We start from the raw sequence: 21,734 nt of genomic DNA, 5'->3' as shown, positions 1-21,734 counted from the left end.
TTACTTCATCCTATCCTAGGTATTCCTTAAAGAGGTGGGGTTTCAGGTGTCTCCGGAAGGTGGTGATTGACTCCGCTGTCCTGGCGTCGTGAGGGAGTTTGTTCCACCATTGGGGGGCCAGAGCAGCGAACAGTTTTGACTGGGCTGAGCGGGAACTGTACTTCCTCAGTGGTAGGGAGGCGAGCAGGCCAGAGGTGGATGAACGCAGTGCCCTTGTTTGGGTGTAGGGCCTGATCAGAGCCTGGAGGTACTGAGGTGCCGTTCCCCTCACAGCTCCGTAGGCAAGCACCATGGTCTTGTAGCGGATGCGAGCTTCAACTGGAAGCCAGTGGAGAGAGCGGAGGAGCGGGGTGACGTGAGAGAACTTGGGAAGGTTGAACACCAGACGGGCTGCGGCGTTCTGGATGAGTTGTAGGGGTTTAATGGCACAGGCAGGGAGCCCAGCCAACAGCGAGTTGCAGTAATCCAGACGGGAGATGACAAGTGCCTGGATTAGGACCTGCGCCGCTTCCTGTGTGAGGCAGGGTCGTACTCTGCGGATGTTGTAGAGCATGAACCTACAGGAACGGGCCACCGCCTTGATGTTAGTTGAGAACGACAGGGTGTTGTCCAGGATCACGCCAAGGTTCTTAGCGCTCTGGGAGGAGGACACAATGGAGTTGTCAACCGTGATGGCGAGATCATGGAACGGGCAGTCCTTCCCCGGGAGGAAGAGCAGCTCCGTCTTGCCGAGGTTCAGCTTGAGGTGGTGATCCGTCATCCACACTGATATGTCTGCCAGACATGCAGAGATGCGATTCGCCACCTGGTCATCAGAAGGGGAAAGGAGAAGATTAATTGTGTGTCGTCTGCATAGCAATGATAGGAGAGACCATGTGAGGTTATGACAGAGCCAAGTGACTTGGTGTATAGCGAGAATAGGAGAGGGCCTAGAACAGAGCCCTGGGGACACCAGTGGTGAGAGCACGTGGTGTGGAGACGGATTCTCGCCACGCCACCTGGTAGGAGCGACCTGTCAGGTAGGACGCAATCCAAGCGTGGGCCGCGCCGGAGATGCCCAACTCGGAGAGGGTGGAGAGGAGGATCTGATGGTTCAAAGTATCGAAGGCAGCCGATAGGTCTAGAAGGATGAGAGCAGAGGAGAGAGAGTTAGCTTTAGCAGTGCGGAGCGCCTCCGTGATACAGAGAAGAGCAGTCTCAGTTGAATGACTAGTCTTGAAACCTGACTGATTTGGATCAAGAAGGTCATTCTGAGAGAGATAGCGGGAGAGCTGGCCAAGGGACGGCACGTTCAAGAGTTTTGGAGAGAAAAGAAAGAAGGGATACTGGTCTGTAGTTGTTGACATCGGAGGGATCGAGTGTAGGTTTTTCAGAAGGGGTGCAACTCTCGCTCTCTTGAAGACGGAAGGGACGTAGCCAGCGGTCAGGGATGAGTTGATGAGCGAGGTGAGGTAAGGGAGAAGGTCTCCGGAAATGGTCTGGAGAAGAGAGGAGGGGATAGGGTCAAGAGGGCAGGTTGTTGGGCGGCCGGCCGTCACAAGACGCGAGATTTCATCTGGAGAGAGAGGGAGAAAGAGGTCAGAGCACAGGGTAGGGCAGTGTGAGCAGAACCAGCGGTGTCGTTTGACTTAGCAAACGAGGATCGGATGTCGTCGACCTTCTTTTCAAAATGGTTGACGAAGTCATCTGCAGAGAGGGAGGAGGGGGGAGGAGGATTCAGGAGGGAGGAGAAGGTTGCAAAGAGCTTCCTAGGGTTAGAGGCAGATGCTTGGAATTTAGAGTGGTAGAAAGTGGCTTTAGCAGCAGAGAGAGAAGAGGAAAATGTAGAGAGGAGGGAGTGAAAGGATGTCAGGTCCGCAGGGAGGCGAGTTTTCCTCCATTTCCGCTCGGCTGCCCGGAGCCCTGCACCAGACAACTACTACTTTGAAGAATCTCAAATATAAATATATTTTGATTTTTTAACACTTTTTTGGTTACTACATGATTCCATATGTGTTATTTTATAGTTTTGATGTCTTCAGTATTATTCTACAATGTATAAAAAATAAAAAATAAAGAAAACCCTTGAATGAGTAGGTGTGTCCAAACTTTGGACTAGTACTGTATATGAACATGACTGGGCATTCTAACATCTCTGTATCCATTCATCATCATCAATAGTGTCTCCCAGGTCTTCCTCACATTTTTGTTTTACATGTTTTGTGTCATCGGGAAAAGCCTCTATCAACTCTTGATACAGTTTGGAAATCAACTTTGGAGGTTTGTCAGACTGCCTTAAAATAGCATCTGGCTTGTCCAGTGTTTACTGAACAGAGAGAATAAAGTGTTGTATCTGCAAAAATTCACCTCACCTCTGTCCCAGACTGATCTTCCCTGGCTGCCTGACCCTGCTGAGACCCCTTTCACCATTCACGTAATGTCACAATCCTCCTAAAATGAGGCATGAGAAATAATTACTTTGGTGTACATTTATTCATTATATTATCCAAGAATAGAATCAATGGTTCAATAATTGAAATTACCATTATTCCCAGATCCCAGACTGTAGCTTTAAGCTGCTGTCCTGTAGCTACTGTAGGTCTACCCATCAATTCAAGATGAAACTTTGTCATTCACAGGCGGGAGCAGGTGTTCAGACAGACGACTTTGGGATGAAAATATTTTTGTTGTCCCACAGATTATTTTGATATGGTCCTTAAAACTTAAATATGTAAATAAATATTGATAATCAAAAAATGTAATCATTGAAAAGGATTACTCATTCATTTGTCTCTGCCTGCAAATCGTCCTCCTAAAAGGTAGGCGATATACAACAGGACTATGCAAAATGTAGCAAGTGTGACTGTCATCATTCTTGCTGCTTCCAGTTCAGTAGCCATACCAGCGAGATCAGGTGCCTGTGTGGTCTCAATTAAATAGAGTAGGCCTATGTATACATGGGCGGAGAAGTTATCTTTGCAAGGAAATGTACTTCCTAAATAGGTCTATGATTAGGCTATAGTTTGCTACATTGCCTAGAATAGGGCTACATATTTATCACCCATATTTCTCAGTCTGATATAGGCTATAGGGCACAAAATTGCTGGGACCATGCCTGGCAAGTGATCTGTGTCACATACGCCTAAAATAACATTGCGGGACTGCGGTTGGGATTGGAACCAGTTCTTGCTGTAGCGGGTTGGAGCCGGACAGAAAGCCAGCGGGTGCGAGCAGAAGCGAGATGATAAAGATCGGTCCCACGCAGGCCTCTACTGTGCACCATGACAGTGAAGCCTGTAACTTTAGAGCTGTTTATTACTGTGTCAGTGTGAAAAATGGAGAATTAGCTTGAGAAACTGACAGATTACGTTACATTGATAACTGACTAATAGAATTCACATTGCACTGAAAAGACGTGTCAGAATATCAATCTTCAATTGCTTGGCCGATGGTTTCATTGTTTGATTGAGGTATAGTTTGATTGAGGCAAAAATAATAGCAAATGTAATTACATTTTTGGCCAGCGCTCTCTGACGGTACATAAACTGCCAAGCTTGCCAAGTTCATTTTCAACATCACAAAACAAAGGCTACAAAACATTTCTATACATACAACTGCTGTTAAATAGTAATAATAGCCACCTCATATCACTATCTGACAGATAACTAGAGGCTAGAGCAGACCTGGCTGTAGTAGCTACTCACTAGAATAGCTTTTTCATTCACCTCAGTCGAGAGGGGATGAAACATTAGCTAACGTCGCACAGTTGCCTCGTTTTATATCACATTCCAATAATAAAACTGGGGGGGGAATTAAAATTTTAGAATGGGGGGGACAAGTTCCACCTGTCCCCAGTGAAAGTTACACCCCTGATAAAACTAATGTAATTTACACTGTCAACAGTGTGATGTTTGGATTCAGTCTTGTCAGCTGGCATGTCCTCATCTTTAGTCTAATAATTTTCCCATAATCTCCTAAATGTTCCATTTTAATTGCTACCATGGTTGCGCATATGCTTTCCATATTTGTTCTGTAAGAAACATTTACATTTAGCCTTATCCATATAGGCCATTTATGAGTCTAAGGGGTTAAGACCTGTCAAAGAGACATCCTGCATCTATAGCAGTATAAGTCTAGCACATATTTTAAATTGGCCTGGCTCTAGAAAGTATCATTGCCTTGAAATACTGTCAGAATCAATTGTTAGAGAGAGGACTAGATGATGACACTCTTTCTTCATTACTGTCATCATGGGAGGAAGTTGGGGGGGAGGGATCAGTCCCCTGTAGGGATGTTGTGTCCTGTAGGCGTTGTGACCCTGGACTCACCCTACCCAGGCTTTGACCCTGCACTCGTTGTTGAATGTGACCACTGCGGAGGCCATCTTGTGCGTGAGAGGAAAGCAGGGGAATCATTAGTCCAATGCTATGTCCAAATAGTTGTCACCGGCTGGGTGCCTTCCTTATCTCCTTCCTTAGTAAGGGTTTACTATTAACCTAAAAATAACCACATAGATGAAAGTTTGTAGTCCACACCTGTGGGTAATTCACCTTTTTTCCCACTAAATTGTCTAGTGTTTCCAGGTCAGTGGTCGTCCGTTGGGACATAGCCCACTAACTTTTGCTGAGTCACTTTGTTATTGTGCCACATTAAGAGAATGCTTCCTGCCAACCCCTAACACCTCTGGTTAATCTATTTTTAATTTAGATACAACATAGATCAATGAACCTCACAGAGACACATTAGTTTGGTCCAAGTACTGTATATACACCCTTTATAGATCATTGATGAAACATGGAAGTTACTAGCTAAAGCAGTTACAATGACGTGTACTTTACTGCTGTATGAAAGTAGGATTCATGATGAATATGTTGATCATAATGGTTGGCAGGTAGCCTAGCGGTTAAGAATGTTGGGCCAGTAACCGAAAAGTTGCTGGTTCGAATCCCCGTGCCGACTAGATGAAACATCTGTCAATGTGTCCTTGAGCAAGGCACTTAACCCTAATTTTTCCTGTAACACGGAACCCAAACCGGCAGCGCACGTGCGCTATCGTGCATAAATGTATTTTGTCCCCCCACACCAAACGCAATCACGACACGCAGTTTAAAATATCAAAACAAACTCTGAACCAATTATATTAATTTGGGGACAGGTCGAAAAGCATTAAACATTTATGTCAATTGAGCTAGTTAGCTTGCACTTGCTAGCTAATTTGTCCTATTTGGCTAGCTTGAGGTTGCTAGATAATTTGTCCTGGGATATAAACATTGAGTTGTTATTTTACCTGAAATGCACAAGGTCATCTACTCCGGCAATTAATCCACACATAAAACGGTCAACCGAATCGTTACTAGTCATCTCTCTTCCTTCCAGGCATGTTCTTCTCTTGACTTTATATTGCGATTGGCAACTTTCATAAATTAGGTGCATTACCGCCACTGACCTCGTTCGTCTTTGTCACCCACGTGGGTATAACCAATGCGGAGATGGCACGTGTGTACCTGCTTCTATAAACCAATGAGGAGATGGGAGAGGCAGAACTTTCAGCATGATCTGCGTTAGAAATAGAACCAATTTCTATTTTAGCCCTTGGCAACGCAGACGCTCGTTGGCATGCGCGAGCAGTTTGGATGCAATAATTGAATAACATAGATTTCTAAATGTATTTTGCAATGCTCGCGCACGCGATGCAAGGGGTGTGGTCATCCTGTAAGTCGCTCTGCCTAATGACTACAATGTCAATGTAAAATAATGATGATTATGTCTAGATGTTAACCTGTGTCTCTTCCCTCGTCCAGGTATCTGTATCAAGTGTGGGAAAGGTGTGTATGGAGCCAGCCAAGCCTGTCAGGCCATGGGGAATCTGTACCATACCAACTGCTTCACCTGTTACTCCTGTGGTAGGTGTATATATCCCTCTGTCCTCTACTCCTACTCAGCAGCTGCATCATTGGCTGGCATCACATATGTCCTGTATTTTCATTTCTTAGCACAACATTGATGTTGGTTGCCAGAGTGTCTTTGGGAGTTATCAGCAGAATGCTCTATTCTCTATTTGACAGGAACACAGATTATATATTGGAACTGTAGAGACGGGTTGTAGAGACGGATGATTAATCTGCAGTCAACCTGAAAAAATGTGTTTATGCATGTTGTCTGTATGTGTGTATACGTGCGTGTGCTTGCGCGCGTGTATATTTGTGTGTGTAGTGCTGCCCTGTCACCTGACTCCAATTGTCCTCTCTTGTTTCAAGTGGAGACGAGGGTGAAGTCAGAGAGAGTTTGGAGCAAGGTTGCTTTCATTCATGCGCTGATGTACATGGATGCTGATCCCTTGGCTTTGGAAGAAATGCATATAATTGACATGTAATTGAATACATATACTTTCAGGTGTATTGTGTGGTTGAAGAATGAGGGGCAGTGTCTCTAATCCCGAGGTTTCTCTACAGATTCCTTTTGACCTGCTTTGAAAAGTGTACTTGATTCAGACCAGAGAGGTATACTGTAGTCTGTTTATATTGGTCAGACATTATTGTCCATCTATAATGGTTTAAACAGTACAGAAAAAGAGAATCTATACTTCTCTGTTATTCAGAATGAAATACATTTGGTGAAATCTATCCAGAAGTGAAGCAAGTCTTCCCCTTCTTATTCTAGTGGTCTCTGTATATAGATGATAACAGGCCCATCTTGACTCTTGCGATGGTTTATTCCTAACGTAAACTCTGTGATGTATTAATGGTTCTCTTATGAATGGGAATGTTTGCTTTTTAGAGTGTTTTCAACCCCTCTGAGAAGTTTAGTTTTAAAGTGCCTGTAGATCTCTAAACACACCTAATGATGTATCAACTTATTTGTTGACAAACTGTTTTTGTTTTACTTTTTGACTAAAATGCCACAAACGTTATTCTGTAAGAGTCAGGAGCTCCATAGCAGAGAGAGTTCAGTTCTCTGAGACATTGCTGGCTGGTAGCCTTGGGCTTTGTTTAACCATGCATAATTGAGCCCTCCTCTTGGCTTGCTCCTATGGTTGCACCCTTTTTTCATGAAATGGCCAGGAATGCAAACTACCCCCCTCCACTTCAGCCGGCCTTCCCATGAGGACCTCAATCAAACAGTCACAAAGTGTACCAGGCCTGCTTATCAGAGGGGGTCGGCCTGGCATGGGCTCTGAGCAAACAACACACACATAAACACGCGCACACACACACACAGAAAAATGTGTACGCGAGTAATTATACGCTCACACATCACGCACGCACACAAACAAACACCCCCCACCCGCCCAAACATACCCACACACACTCCTCATTATTTACTAGTCTCAACTATACAGTCATAAGACATACCTCTGTGACCAGTCTCCTGTTTATTTCCTGTACTGGTGTTGATGCCCAGCTCCTGACTGGATCACCACCCACTTCCTCCTCCCACATACCTTTTGTCTGCTAGCTTACATGTATCCATGCCTATAACGGGGCACGCTAGTGATTAACTAGTTACATCTGTGTTACTGTAACACATCCTGCTAGTGCCTCTCACACCAACCAGGAGAAAACAGCCAAGGGCCTTGTATTTCTGAAACCCGTTTATGATGCATTGTGGTTTCCTCAGTCACTCACCATCTGCACCTGGCTGGCTGGCTGGCTGGCACAGGGCACACATCTCAATGTTCTGCTGTCTGCTATGGGGATCTGTCTGGGGTATGGTAGATGGCTGCACTAAGTAGAGTTAGCCTGGCTACTCCCCATATAAATAGAATCTAGTCATTCTATTACTATGCTACTCCCTCATCTGAGTGTAAATTGTGGGATCTGGCCAAGGTTTTAAATGATGTACAACAGCTTGGTAGTGTGACCCGTGCTGCCTTTGGCGATGGTTTGACTACTTGATCATGACTTTCGCTGTGATTTAGTTGTGGGGTAGTTTCTGAGAGAGACTGAGTGGGTCATGGTTTTATCCTAGCTCTTAATGATATTAGAGAGACTGGGAGATTCCATAGCTTCTGGGTTTTCTATTTGAGAGATGTGCTTGTGGCTCTGTTGGTGTCTTAACTTGGCTGTTCACTTTAAAGAGAGACTTACTTAAAAACAATTTGGAAACAGCAGCAGGCCAGCACATGCTTACGTTGCCGGGATCGAAACATTCCTGTCTGAAGTCCCGAGCAATCTGAGTGAGTCACTACCTCCTCCTTCTTTTACTTACCACAGTAGTGGGCAGGCCCTCCCTCCGCCTCTCCCTCTCTGCCTCCTCCCCCTCAGATCCCCGCTGCCTGCCTGCAGGTGATAAAGGCCCACTTGTTCTGAGAGGAGAGAGGAGAGGAGAGGGAGGGATAGAAACTGAGAGGGTGCAACATGCTTGATGTTTCCCTCCTACAGGAAGAATATGGGGATACTGAACATTTAAAATCTGGTAATCTAGGGCATTATTCAGATTATTTACATAAGAAGATATTCATTCAGTATTTATTGTGATCTCATGTCTTGGCTTAGCAACTATAGTAAAAAAAAAAAAGTTGCCTATGGCCAACAGCCAGGTCATTAAAAGTCAACATAGTAGCATAGGGATTTTATAAATGACACAGGTAAAATGACATGTCCAGATGCCGGGCTGGTTGGCACCAGGAGTGGCAGTCAGCAGTGCTACAGTACCGCCACCAGGCATCCATGACTGGTCCACAATCTACCACACTGACCACATGATCACAAGACTTTGATTGCTGGAGTATGACTCACTAAGGATTTTATTTTTCCTCAGAGAATGATTTTATTTGACCAGTTCACTGCAGTTTGTTGTAGTTCTCTAAAATTATTTCTGATGGGTTAAATATCTAGCTGAGAGAATCGCTCCAATTATTTCAAGATGCACGGCCCTTTATGTGCATGTCTGTGAAACGCAGCACTGAGTCATGGGAAACCAATGTTGGTTTCAAGTACAAGTACAGTATCTTGAGTGTAAAATCCCAATCAGGGAGCCATTTGGTCCTGAACTCCATGGAAAATGCCACATGTCCCACCGTGCTCAGGGGCTGTGAGCTGAGGAGAAGAGGAGAGGAGCCCTGAGCCCCAGCCCACTGCAGCCAGCCCAGCACTTTCCTCTCCTGTGACAAAGGCTAGAGGGAGGCAGGGAGCCCTCCCCCTCTCTATGAGGGAACGAGGGAGGGAGGGTGGTGGAGGGGGGTTGAATGGGACCAACTAGTGACCTCAGGCAGAAAGAATGTGCCCGTTTGCTCAGGCGGCCCGCTCCCTTAGCAGAGCACCACAGTCAGCGAGCGCCGAGGGCTTTGTGTTTCACCTTCCAGATGCACTCGCCAGAGCAAAGGTCACCAGACAGACACACAGCAACATGCCCCAGCTCTGGCTCACTGCTGGGTTGTTGATTTGAATGTAATGGTTTTTATAAGTTTAGTCACTATGAATTAAAAGAGCTCCTACTCTGTAGTCAACAGGAAATATGTTTTTCTCTCTCGTCCAGCCTCCAACTCTAAATGCTAATAGTTCCTCGCTTTCAGGCTTAAGTCTCACCTATTGCGTGAACAGCATTCTTCGGCTGCTATAGCCATTTATGTGGGTGTTAGTGTATTGCTATCTCCCAGCAATGTGACACTGTGTGTGAAATACAGTGATTGCATTCATTTGGGTGTAAAAAGGGGGACATGTCTTTCCCAAGCCGGGACACGCATAAAATCAATGGCAGTTCAGGACGGCAATTAAATCTGACTAATCCTGCAGATTTATGAGCTCCATGCGCCCTGTCTGCCAGGCTGAAGTCACTGCGCTGCCAGAAAGAGAAGAGACTGCTGCTGCCATTTAGTGCATTTGAATGGGCATGCATTAAGAGCAGCATCGCAGGGGGCACAAAGGCCAGGGCCAGTGGGAGTGAGCAGTGAGGAGATCTTTCCTTTTATCCTGTGGAATTTACTGCTACTGGGCTCATGGAGCCCCAAAATGGTGACTTTGGGGAGGGACTGACTGTTAGTATGATCTTGCCTATACCAGACATGGGGAAATCCTTTGCTCAGGCTCCTATATTTGGGCTGTGGTGGTGAGTGTGTGTGAGCTGTACACAATGGCAGGGGTGGGGGTGAGGAGGAGGGGAGTTTGTAAAGCAGTTTGGGCCTGGTCTGGATGGTGGGGCTGTATTGATTGTTTGCTGGTTCTAAGTAGAAGGAGTCCCATGGTGATCAATGGATGACCAGAGTATTGAAACAGTAGTGTGGACCTCAAACGAGTAAACCTACATTATGCTACTATCATCTGCTTTAGTCACTGGTGTTTCCTGTTGACATCTGTTATCGTTGTGGCTTTAATGGAACAGAGAGGAGTCAGGGGAGTAGGAGGCAAAAAGTCAACTCCCATTACTGTTTATTCTCAACAATACAGTTTTGTAAAATGTATTTAAAATATCATCAGGAGAACCCCTGGAGCATTTCAGCATTGCTCAAAAGGCTGGAAACACTATTTCCTTGATGTATTAACTTTCTTATAGCCTACGGGTTGGGTAAAATCACATAGCAACATTTTTACAGTCTTCACTTTGACAGGGTCTGATACAGGAACACTTCTATACCCCAGCTCACACACTTCTCTTCTTCAGGGAGGAGGCTGAGAGGGAAAGCTTTCTACAACGTCAACGGCAAGGTCTACTGTGAAGAGGACTTCCTGGTGAGTTACAACATCTGTTGTCCCTGCATGCCTCCTTATGCACATGCATTTATGTTTATGTTCTGTTCATTATGCAGATGTTCAGAGGTTGAGTTCTCCATGTCCTTCATACACACTCACCCCTCGATGACAGACTTGGGAGAGGAGCGGTTGCACATTCAAAACCCTCCAGAGAAAACAGACTTTCACTGCTACAATTAAAGTTAAGCACCACCCCTCCAATTCCCACTAATTTCCCCCAAATTTCCCCAAGGAGCACAATTACCCCACTGCTCTCATCCCATTACTCCCCAGCACTTAGAATTATAGAGGGAGGCGGAGTGGCTGTGGGCAGCTGCAGGCCTCAGACGGCCTCCTGTATGATGTATCCATCTGCCCAGGTTGGACACAATGGGAAACAGACACAAGTTATTAGTATGTATTGATCTCTTATAGACGTCCGTCAATCTATGATCAATGGGACCCAGGTGTTTTATAGCAGTTGTTTTTGTCTTCCAAAAATATACAGACCTTATTACTACTGAATTAGGTTGTTCGGTTGCCATTTACTTACTTAATGTAAATTAATCACTCCATTACACATAGACATTGCCCATTGGCCCCTAAAACAGACTTTCAATTGGTTCAGAGGATGAGTGCTAAGACTGGTATTGGGTTTCCTCATACTATAGATGTAAAGAATAGATCCTAAAGGGATCAGATGGTGGGTGTGATAAAGTCCCTAGCTTCCTCAGAGTATTGACCACCAGCTCTGCCCCGTCATCGGGGCAGATGGTCTGTCTTGGTGGATTAAAGTGGAAATCTGGAGTCACCCTCCCCATGCACCCCTCACCACCGCATCTCCACCTGCTGCCCCTGTCCCACCATTACCCTCCCCCTCCTCTCATCAGGCCATGACCTCAGGGTCATGCGCTTTGCAGATGGTCACTATTGGACAAACATAACGATGGTAATGCATGTATAACTCACATTTAAATCCCTCATTGACTTCAGTGTGATATCTTATGTTCAAGTTACACATGTCTTACCTGGAGTTCGGGTACATCTCCTTGTGTTTGTGTGACTGTGGTGCAGACTTTTGGAGACCACCAATAGTAGAGAGCTGAGGACTGGATGTGTGCTGTACTCCTTCTGTTAGTAGAGTGCTCTGATGGGTTTGGTTTAGGACAGGTATCGTTACAGCAATGCCACTGGTCTCTTATATACATCTCAACCAAGAGAGGAGACAAAGGAAAAAGGACCAACTCCTTTCACATCAATATAAAGAGACCAGCAGCACCCCCTATAGATGGTGTCATTTAGGCTGTACTCTGGGTCCCTACATTTACATTTTGGTCATAGTGTTAGGGGTTCTCAAACCAGGGTTGGGGTCAATCCCAATTGAATTTGAAATTCCAATTAAATTCTTGAAATCATTTAAGAAGTGGAGAATTTACATTGAAAACAATTCAAATTAAATTGGAATTGACTTGGAATTAGACTATTTGGACTGTTTGAATTGAAATGGAATTGAATATTTGTGGAATTGTTCAGGAAAATATTGAATTGGGAATTTAACTTAACATTGGAATTGACTTAACATTGGAATTGAGAGGAATTGAATTATCTCTGAATTCAAAAGACTGACATACAATTAAATCTGAATTAAATGGAATTTACAGAGAGAAGGAAATTAGAATTGAGTTTGTGGAATTAACCCCAACCCTCTCTCAAACACATAAAGGTGTCAAATTTAGCCATCCTCTCTTTTGTAATGCTGCACTCCCAAGTCTCAACCATACACAGTTAACATTCACCATGTAACAGTTTCCATTGCTACATGTTAGAATATTAACAAACCCAGTGATAAGTCTCTTTTTTAATCTCCCACAGTACTCTGGCTTTCAGCAGACCGCAGAGAAGTGCTTTGTATGTGGTCACCTCATCATGGAAATGGTAAGAAATAACCTAATACTGTAGGAGGGCCTGCTAGATAGTGATAGGAGACAATCAGCAGAACAGTATGCCTGTCCCTCTCTGGGATCTCTCTTTGGCAGTACTGTATCTCTGCTCGACATGTGGCATCATACCTCCTAGTTTAGTTTTGTTTCTGTATCTGAATGCCAACGGGCTGGTGTGATTGACTCCTACTGAGGCCTCAATCTCTAGCCTTACTGTTATCTGTGTGTGTGTGTGTGTGTGTGTGTGTGTGTGTGTGTGTGTGTGTGTGTGTGTGTGTGTGTGTGTGTGTGTGTGTGTGTGGTAGATCCTGCAGGCACTAGGCAAGTCCTACCACCCTGGCTGCTTCCGCTGTGTGGTCTGCACAGAGGGTCTGGACGGAGTACCTTTCACTGTGGACGTGGAGAACAACATCTACTGTGTTAAAGACTACCACACGTAAGGACATGTACTCTTTAAATCCTGGTTTGTGCTGAAACTGATATAAATTATGCAGCATGTACCAAGACTTAACTTCTACTCTGTTTCCCCCACAGGGTCTTTGCCCCTAAATGTGCCTCATGCAACCAGCCAATCCTCCCTGCTCAGGTAATGATAAGCCAATGACTGCCTGTATCCTCTTAGCTCCTGTCACTAGTTGTCAGAGTCATATATAATATATACTGTCGAGGGTTGGGCCAATGCGGTTTCTGTCTGAACGTTCCGAGATTGCCATTTTCTCCTCCATAGCCGTTGATAATTGACGCTTCCAAGCTGTGCTGTTTATTTCTGATAGTTTTCCAAACCTATGAAGATATCCAGTGAAGGCAGATGAGCAATTAGTTGACACCGCAACACAGTACCTACATGGATACACTTTATCCCCAATGCTAATCAATAAAAATGTCTGTTCAATTCGCTGCTCTGTTTTGCTTGTTTACAGTGGGTCATTTCATAGGGAATTGTCAGAGGCGCTCTCATATTGTTACAACTCCTACATTTTGAGAATAAAGGCACTAATGTGGCATCCGTTCTAAAAACCCATGGCGTCCGTTCTGACCCAACTCTCTTAATATCCAGCTCTGGTTGTTGGTGCCAGTGGAGACGGGAGGGTTTGACTGACTGTGTGTGTTTCCTGACAGGGCTCTGAGGAGACCATCCGGGTGGTGTCCATGGACAAGGACTACCATGTGGAGTGCTATCACTGTGAGGTGAGACAATGTCATTACCACCCTGTTTGTGTTTCTTGTCTTATTTATGTGTTGAACGTAAACAGCATATTGGCTATGATCATTAATCCATTTTAGTGTAAATGCTACGGCAGTGTGGGTGTATGTTTCTGTGAGTATGTGCATTACACACACAAACTGATCCTGAGTGTGGGGCAACCCAATGTGGTGACTCATTGTCCAGGCACATTCCAGAGTTGACCCGTGGGAGAGGAGAGGGTAGGGCTGATAGCGCTGGACTCAGCTGGACATCAGACCAGGGGTCGTTGTTTGACTACCCTGGAATCTCAGCACTCTGAGAGACCGCTCAGACCACTTACTCACTCAGACACATGTACAGGAAATCATCCCACGTGACCTACAAACCTCAGTGTAATCAAAGTCATTAGTGAAGTCAGCCAAATGGAATTCCTAACAGTGCATTCATTAACACAGCAGTTTAATGATAGCTGTGTCAAGTGTGAGCCATTGTAACCAGGGCTCAAATAAAGTGTGATTGTAAGTGTGTGTGAGTTTGATCAAGAATTCCATGTTTAATGGCAAAAGCTGGTTGACTCATTTCATTATCACACATTCCAGGGAATAGCTCGTATCCTGTCTAGGTGAGTGATAAAGGTATTATGTATACAATAGGTAATCATTCAGCAGCCTCTGTGGGGTTGATAGTCATTACAGGGGTCTAAAGTCCAGGTCGGCAGGGGATGGAAAATTCATCACATATTTAAAAAATGGTTAAGAGCCCCGTATGTCATTTAAAAAAAAAGAATTAACCAGGCAAGTCAGTTAAGAACAAATTCTTATTTACAATGGTGGCCTCGAAACAGTGGGTCAACTGCCTTGTTCAGGGGCAGGACGACAGATTTTTACCTTGTCAGCTCGGGGATTAGATCTAGCAACCTTTCGGTTACTGGCCCAACGCTCTAACTTCATACCCAAACTCCGCCTCTTCGTAAACTTGACAGGAATACCCATCAGCGGCCTCTCATATCAGTCGAGAGGTATAAAAGGTACAGTAAATATTTGAAATATGGATAGTTTTGATATCCAGCACCTGCTCAAAGGCATTGGATGGGTGTAGGGCTGGGCAATATGGCCAAAATCTCATATCCCGATATAGGTCATTTCATATCCCGATAACGATACACATCATGATATAGCACATTTTCTGTAATAAATAAATAGCTTATATTAAATGACCACATGTAAAGGCCTATTTCTTATTACATTTTGAATTATACTCAACAAATAAAAGGTACATTTACATTTACATTTAAGTCATTTAGCAGACGCTCTTATCCAGAGCGACTTACAAATTGGTGCATTCACCTTATGACCTCCAGTGGAACAGTAGTGCATCTAAATCTTTTCAGGGGGGGGGGTGAGAGGGATTACTTCATCCTATCCTAGGTATTCCTTAAAGAGGTGGGGTTTCAGGTGTCTCCGGAAGGTGGTGATTGACTCCGCTGTCCTGGCGTCGTGAGGGAGTTTGTTCCACCATTGGGGGGCCAGAGCAGCGAACAGTTTTGACTGGGCTGAGCGGGAACTGTACTTCCTCAGTGGTAGGGAGGCGAGCAGGCCAGAGGTGGATGAACGCAGTGCCCTTGTTTGGGTGTAGGGCCTGATCAGAGCCTGGAGGTACTGAGGTGCCGTTCCCCTCACAGCTCCGTAGGCAAGCACCATGGTCTTGTAGCGGATGCGAGCTTCAACTGGAAGCCAGTGGAGGGAGCGGAGGAGCGGGGTGACGTGAGAGAACTTGGGAAGGTTGAACACCAGACGGGCTGCGGCGTTCTGGATGAGTTGTAGGGGTTTAATGGCACAGGCAGGGAGCCCAGCCAACAGCGAGTTGCAGTAATCCAGACGGGAGATGACAAGTGCCTGGATTAGGACCTGCGCCGCTTCCTGTGTGAGGCAGGGTCGTACTCTGCGGATGTTGTAGAGCATGAACCTACAGGAACGGGCCACCGCCTTGATGTTAGTTGAGAACGACAGGGTGTTGTCCAGGATCACGCCAAGGTACCCACTCATGTTTGATTATTTCTCCTTTTATTTAGAACCTTTGTGCAAATTTTCAACTAAAATATGAATGTATAAAATCTTAAAAGGTCAATAGAATACACTTCAACTATAGTTGCAAACAAAATAAAAATAGAATAAAATATATATATATATTGGGGGGGATTGCCTGTTTTGCATGTTATTTTGGCATTAATACATGTTACATATCAATTTGTATTTGGTACCTTGGGTCGAGTGTTAGCACATGAAACCCCTGTTTCTGGACCGTGTAAATTGGGGCCATGTCTTTGCAGATGTAAGTTGTAACGGCAGCTGTTATCTCTTCCATCTTCCTGATGCTTTGCCATATGCAGAGCCGTGGGCAAAAGCCTCTTGCAACGTCTGAGTCGGGGTTTGTTTTGAGCACTCGACTGTACTTGTTTGGGTCTCATCTGTAGACTCTCTCCGTATTGTTTCACATGATTCTTGCGTAGGTGGTAAAAGAGGTTAGTGGTGTTTGAGCCTGTTGTCAGAACTCCGGCCTGCGGCATATTTTTGCAGAGGACGGTTTTCTGGTCTGTGTCAAACTTTTCATACCCAAACCACGTCCACGTGACCGTAGTATCCCCTCTTTTAGGTACGAGCTCCGTGTCTCTGTGCTCTGTGTCACGTTCACTCTCCTCCATGTTTGTTTGTGTTACAAATTTCCGTGTGGAAGAACGCAAAGTGTTGTCCAATTGACAAAAGATATTACACGATATATATCGTCATATCGCCCAACCCTAGATGGGTGTATATAATATTTTCCTTCACAAATGTCCAGCTACAGCAGTTCACTGAGTCTATCTCTCTCCCTCTGTGTTGTAGGACTGTGGCCTCCAGCTAAATGACGAGGAGGGTCACCGCTGTTACCCCCTGGATTGCCACCTGCTCTGTCACGGCTGCCACATCCGCAGGCTAAAGGTCCCGGTGCCCACCCACCCGCCCCCAGCTACCCACTACACGTCACTGAGCTGTGAGAGGAACCAACCCCAACCCACCGCTGATCCGCCTCCCAGGTGACCTGAGACAACATAGCAGAAAGAAGAAGGAATCCCCCACCCACGGAATCCCGGGAACTTCGGAACAGACAGACCCTGGGAGACTTCGCTCTCTACTTGCCGGCCGTGCCCTGGGGAGAGGAGATAGATACAGGGCCATGGACAAGTCACAAGACCGGGCTGGGAGAGAGTCCACGTCTCTCTCTCCCTTTCTCTCGCTCTCTCTCTCTCTCTTTCTCTCTCTCTCTCTCTCTCTCTCTCTCTTTCTCTCTCTCTCTCTCTCTCTCTCTCTCACATCAGTTTTTTTCTCCCTCCTTTCGGTCTGTGAACAGTGAAGCAGGCTGAGGCCCCAGCCCACCCAGATACCCTGGCTGACGTCAGCACAATGACCCCTGCACATTCATCACAGTGGGGACTGGCCTGGATGGAGGGAGGGGGCCACTCTCTCTCTGTCCCTGTCTCCATCGCTCTCTTTTTTACTGCCTTTCTGTTTTCTTCATTCCTTCGAGCTGAAGCCCAATGCCATGATGCATTTACTGCTCCTCTGTCAGAGAGAGAGCTGGACAGCGTCTCTGCCAGGAGGCTGGGAGGCCATGAAGCAGGCCGCTACATAACATTCCAGCACTGTCTGGCAGGGTTAGAGGGTTGGACATGCTGTGCCTTCAGAGTGGCCTTCCACTGAGAAACCTTACCGCATGGTGACAGTGACAATGGCACAATCCAGCTAGCTACGGCTCCTTTTGGCTATGCAAGGGTACCGAGTCTACCAGCAACAACCGAGCTCCTTCATGTGACTCTGTGACACACGCTCCTGTACCATCCCTTCATGTGACTCTGTGACACACCCTCCTGTACCATCCCTTCATGTGACTCTGTGACACACCCTCCTGTACCATCCCTTCATGTGACTCTGTGACACAGTCTCCTGTACCATCCCTTCATGTGACTCTGTGACACAGTCTCCTGTACCATCCCTTCATGTGACTCTGTGACACAGTCTCCTGTACCATCCCTTCATGTGACTCTGTGACACACCCTCCTGTACCATCCCTTCATGTGACTCTGTGACACAGTCTCCTGTACCATCCCTTCATGTGACTCTGTGACACACCCTCCTGTACCATCCCTTCATGTGACTCTGTGACACAGTCTCCTGTACCATCCCTTCATGTGACTCTGTGACACACCCTGCTGTACCATCCCTTCATGTGACTCTGTGACACACCCTCCTGTACCATCCCTTCATGTGACTCTGTGACACAGTCTCCTGTACCATCCCTTCATGTGACTCTGTGACACAGTCTCCTGTACCATCCCTTCATGTGACTCTGTGACACAGTCTCCTGTACCATCCCTTCATGTGACTCTGTGACACACCCTCCTGTACCATCCCTTCATGTGACTCTGTGACACAGTCTCCTGTACCATCCCTTCATGTGACTCTGTGACACACCCTGCTGTACCATCCCTTCATGTGACTCTGTGACACAGTCTCCTGTACCATCCCTTCATGTGACTCTGTGACACACCCTCCTGTACCATCCCTTCATGTGACTCTGTGACACAGTCTCCTGTACCATCCCTTCATGTGACTCTGTGACACACCCTCCTGTACCATCCCTTCATGTGACTCTGACACACCCTCCTGTACCATCCCTTCATGTGACTCTGTGACACAGTCACCTGTACCATCCCTTCATGTGACTCTGTGACACACCCTCCTGTACCATCCCTTCATGTGACTCTGTGACAGTCTCCTGTACCATCCCTTCATGTGACTCTGTGACACAGTCTTCTGTACTATCCCTTCATGTGACTCTGTGACACAGTCTCCTGTACCATCCCTTCATGTGACTCTGTGACACACCCTCCTGTACCATCCCTTCATGTGACTCTGTGACACAGTCTCCTGTACCATCCCTTCATGTGACTCTGTGACACAGTCTCCTGTACCATCCCTTCATGTGACTCTGTGACACAGTCTCCTGTACCATCCCTTCATGTGACTATGTGACACAGTCTCCTGTACCATCCCTTCATGTGACTCTGTGACACACCCTCCTGTACCATCCCTTCATGTGACTCTGTGACACAGTCTCCTGTACCATCCCTTCATGTGACTCTGTGACACAGTCTCCTGTACCATCCCTTCATGTGACTCTGTGACACACCCTCCTGTACCATCCCTTCATGTGACTCTGTGACACACCCTCCTGTACCATCCCTTCATGTGACTCTGTGACAGTCTCCTGTACCATCCCTTCATGTGACTCTGTGACACAGTCTCCTGTACCATCCCTTCATGTGACTCTGTGACACACCCTCCTGTACCAGCCCTTCATGTGACTCTGTGACACAGTCTCCTGTACCATCCCTTCATGTGACTCTGTGACACAGTCTCCGGTACCATCCCTTCATGTGACTCTGTGACACAGTCTCCTGTACCATCCCTTCATGTGACTCTGTGACACACCCTCCTGTACCAGCCCTTCATGTGACTCTGTGACACAGTCTCCTGTACCATCCCTTCATGTGACTCTGTGACACAGTCTCCTGTACCATCCCTTCATGTGACTCTGTGACACAGTCTCCTGTACCATCCCTTCATGTGACTCTGTGACACACCCTCCTGTACCATCCCTTCATGTGAATCTGTGACACACCCTCCTGTACCATCCCTTCATGTGACTCTGTGACACAGTCTCCTGTACCATCCCTTCATGAGACTCTGTGACACAGTCTCCTGTACCATCCCTTCATGTGACTCTGTGACACAGTCTCCTGTACCATCCCTTCATGTGACTCATTGACACAGTCTCCTGTACCATCCCTTCATGTGCCTCTGTGACACAGTCTCCTGTACCATCCCTTCATGTGACTCTGTGACACAGTCTCCTGTACCATCCCTTCATGTGACTCTGTGACACACCCTCCTGTACCATCCCTTCATGTGACTCTGTGACACAGTCTCCTGTACCATCCCTTCATGTGACTCTGTGACACAGTCTCCTGTACCATCCCTTCATGTGACTCTGTGACACAGTCTCCTGTACCATCCCTTCATGTGACTCTGTGACACAGTCTCCTGTACCATCCCTTCATGTGACTGTGTGACACAGTCTCCTGTACCATCCCTTCATGTGACTCTGTGACACACCCTCCTGTACCATCCCTTCATGTGACTCTGTGACACACCCTCCTGTACCATCCCTTCATGTGACTCTGTGACACACCCTCCTGTACCATCCCTTCATGTGACTCTGTGACACACCCTCCTGTACCATCCCTTCATGTGACTCTGTGACACAGTCTCCTGTACCATCCCTTCATGTGACTCTGTGACACAGTCTCCTGTACCATCCCTTCATGTGACTCTGTGACACAGTCTCCTGTACCATCCCTTCATGTGACTCTGTGACACAGTCTCCTGTACCATCCCTTCATGTGACTGCGCCAGTGCTACTTGGCATAGCGGATGTTTGTGGCACCAAATGCTCTGTCAGTAGCCACAGCGCTAGCCTGGGCTGGCACTCATTCCACTTAGCAGTCTTAGAAGACGTGACCTCGAGAGATTCATAAGCAGTGTCTCAACGATTATATAACAAGATAAAAAGTTAGAAGCACGTAGATTGTCTTTTATACATGCCTATATATTTTGCAGACATTTTCCACATAAGATTCTAGAAGTGTAGTGTATTTTCTTGCTGGGTTTAATATTATCAAATGGAATCGGAGGCCAAACGAGCTGTCGCCGTCTTAACGGTCCTCTGAAGGGTATTGGTCTGTTGTTTAATTTCTCCTCAAGGACACATGTCCTAGAGGACTCTGTGTTGTCGTTGGTCATGCGATCCAGACCTGTTAACATGTACAGTTCCACACACTGGTTATTTGACCCATATGGTAGCACTGAGTAAGTGAGTGTCTGACCATCGAGAGTCCCCACATATCCTCCTCATGCATACGTTACTGTGTCATACCTACTGGTTGATCTGATTGTCTGGTTGGTTGTGGGAGTTGCTGGTCCAACCCATGTCTCTGGGGAATCCATCCCCCGTGTTTTCCCTCGCTGGTTGCGCCGTTGTGTGCATCTGTGTGTGTGTGTGTGTGTGTTGTGTGTGTGTGTGTGTGTGTGCATCTGTGTGTGTGTGTGTGTGTGCATCTGTGTGTGTGTGTGTGTTAGTCTGTTGGTCTATAGACACTGAGTGTACTAAACATTAAGAACTGCTCTTTCCATGGCATAGACTGACCAGGAATCCAGGTGATGTCACTTGTTAAATCCACTTCAATCGGTGTAGTTGAAGACAGGTTCAACCTGATTTTTAAGCCTTGAGACAATTGAGACATGTATTGTGTTGTGTGCCATTCAGAGGGTGAATGGACAAGACAAAATATTGAAGTGCCTTTGAACGGGTTATGGTGTAGGTGTCAGGCGCACCGGTTTGTGTCAAAGACTGTAACGGTGCTGGGTTTTTCCCGTGTCTATCAAGAATGGTCCACCAGCCAAAGGACATCCAGCCAACTTGACACAACTGTGGGAAGCATTGGAGTCGACATGGACCGGCATCCCTCCGGAACACTTTGGACACCTTGTAGAGTCCATGTCCGATGAATTGAGGCTGTTCTGAGTGCAAACGTGGTGTAACTCAATATTAGGAAGGTGTTCTTAAGGTTTGGTATACTCAGTGTGTACAGAAGTGTGTGTGTGTGTGTGTGTGTGCGTGTGCGTGTGCGTGCGTGCGTGCGTGTGTGTGTGTGTGTGCACCAGTGGCAGTGCCATGGTGCATGTACCTTGTTGAGTGAGCAGGACAACGGCCATCCAGCTCCACAAAACGACCCATGCTCTCTCAATCTCTCTCCAACAGAAAGGATGGGTTAAGGCTCTGACTCAGGCCTACCCAGTACCTGCT

The 21,734-nt window shown here is 46.4% G+C and overlaps 1 protein-coding gene across 1 annotated transcript in view; it reads left to right on the top strand.

Moving 5' to 3' along the window:
• The window catches only part of LOC115112566 (Wilms tumor protein 1-interacting protein homolog), a 41,956-nt gene extending 22,175 nt beyond the window's left edge, over positions 1 to 19,781 (top strand). The window contains exons 2-8 of the mRNA XM_065012032.1: positions 5,781 to 5,882; positions 10,579 to 10,646; positions 12,519 to 12,581; positions 12,892 to 13,022; positions 13,121 to 13,172; positions 13,706 to 13,774; positions 16,655 to 19,781. Coding sequence (XP_064868104.1) covers positions 5,781 to 5,882; positions 10,579 to 10,646; positions 12,519 to 12,581; positions 12,892 to 13,022; positions 13,121 to 13,172; positions 13,706 to 13,774; positions 16,655 to 16,849 — 680 coding nt within the window. The 3' untranslated portion in view covers positions 16,850 to 19,781. The remainder of the gene's footprint in view (positions 1 to 5,780; positions 5,883 to 10,578; positions 10,647 to 12,518; positions 12,582 to 12,891; positions 13,023 to 13,120; positions 13,173 to 13,705; positions 13,775 to 16,654) is intronic.
• Positions 19,782 to 21,734: the final 1,953 nt, after the last annotated feature.

This window comes from Oncorhynchus nerka, linkage group LG27 (genome assembly GCF_034236695.1).
Source record: "Oncorhynchus nerka isolate Pitt River linkage group LG27, Oner_Uvic_2.0, whole genome shotgun sequence".
Classification (NCBI taxonomy): domain Eukaryota; kingdom Metazoa; phylum Chordata; class Actinopteri; order Salmoniformes; family Salmonidae; genus Oncorhynchus; species Oncorhynchus nerka.
The sequence above is the reverse complement of the archived record's forward strand: the minus strand, read 5'-3'. Positions and strand labels throughout refer to the sequence as shown.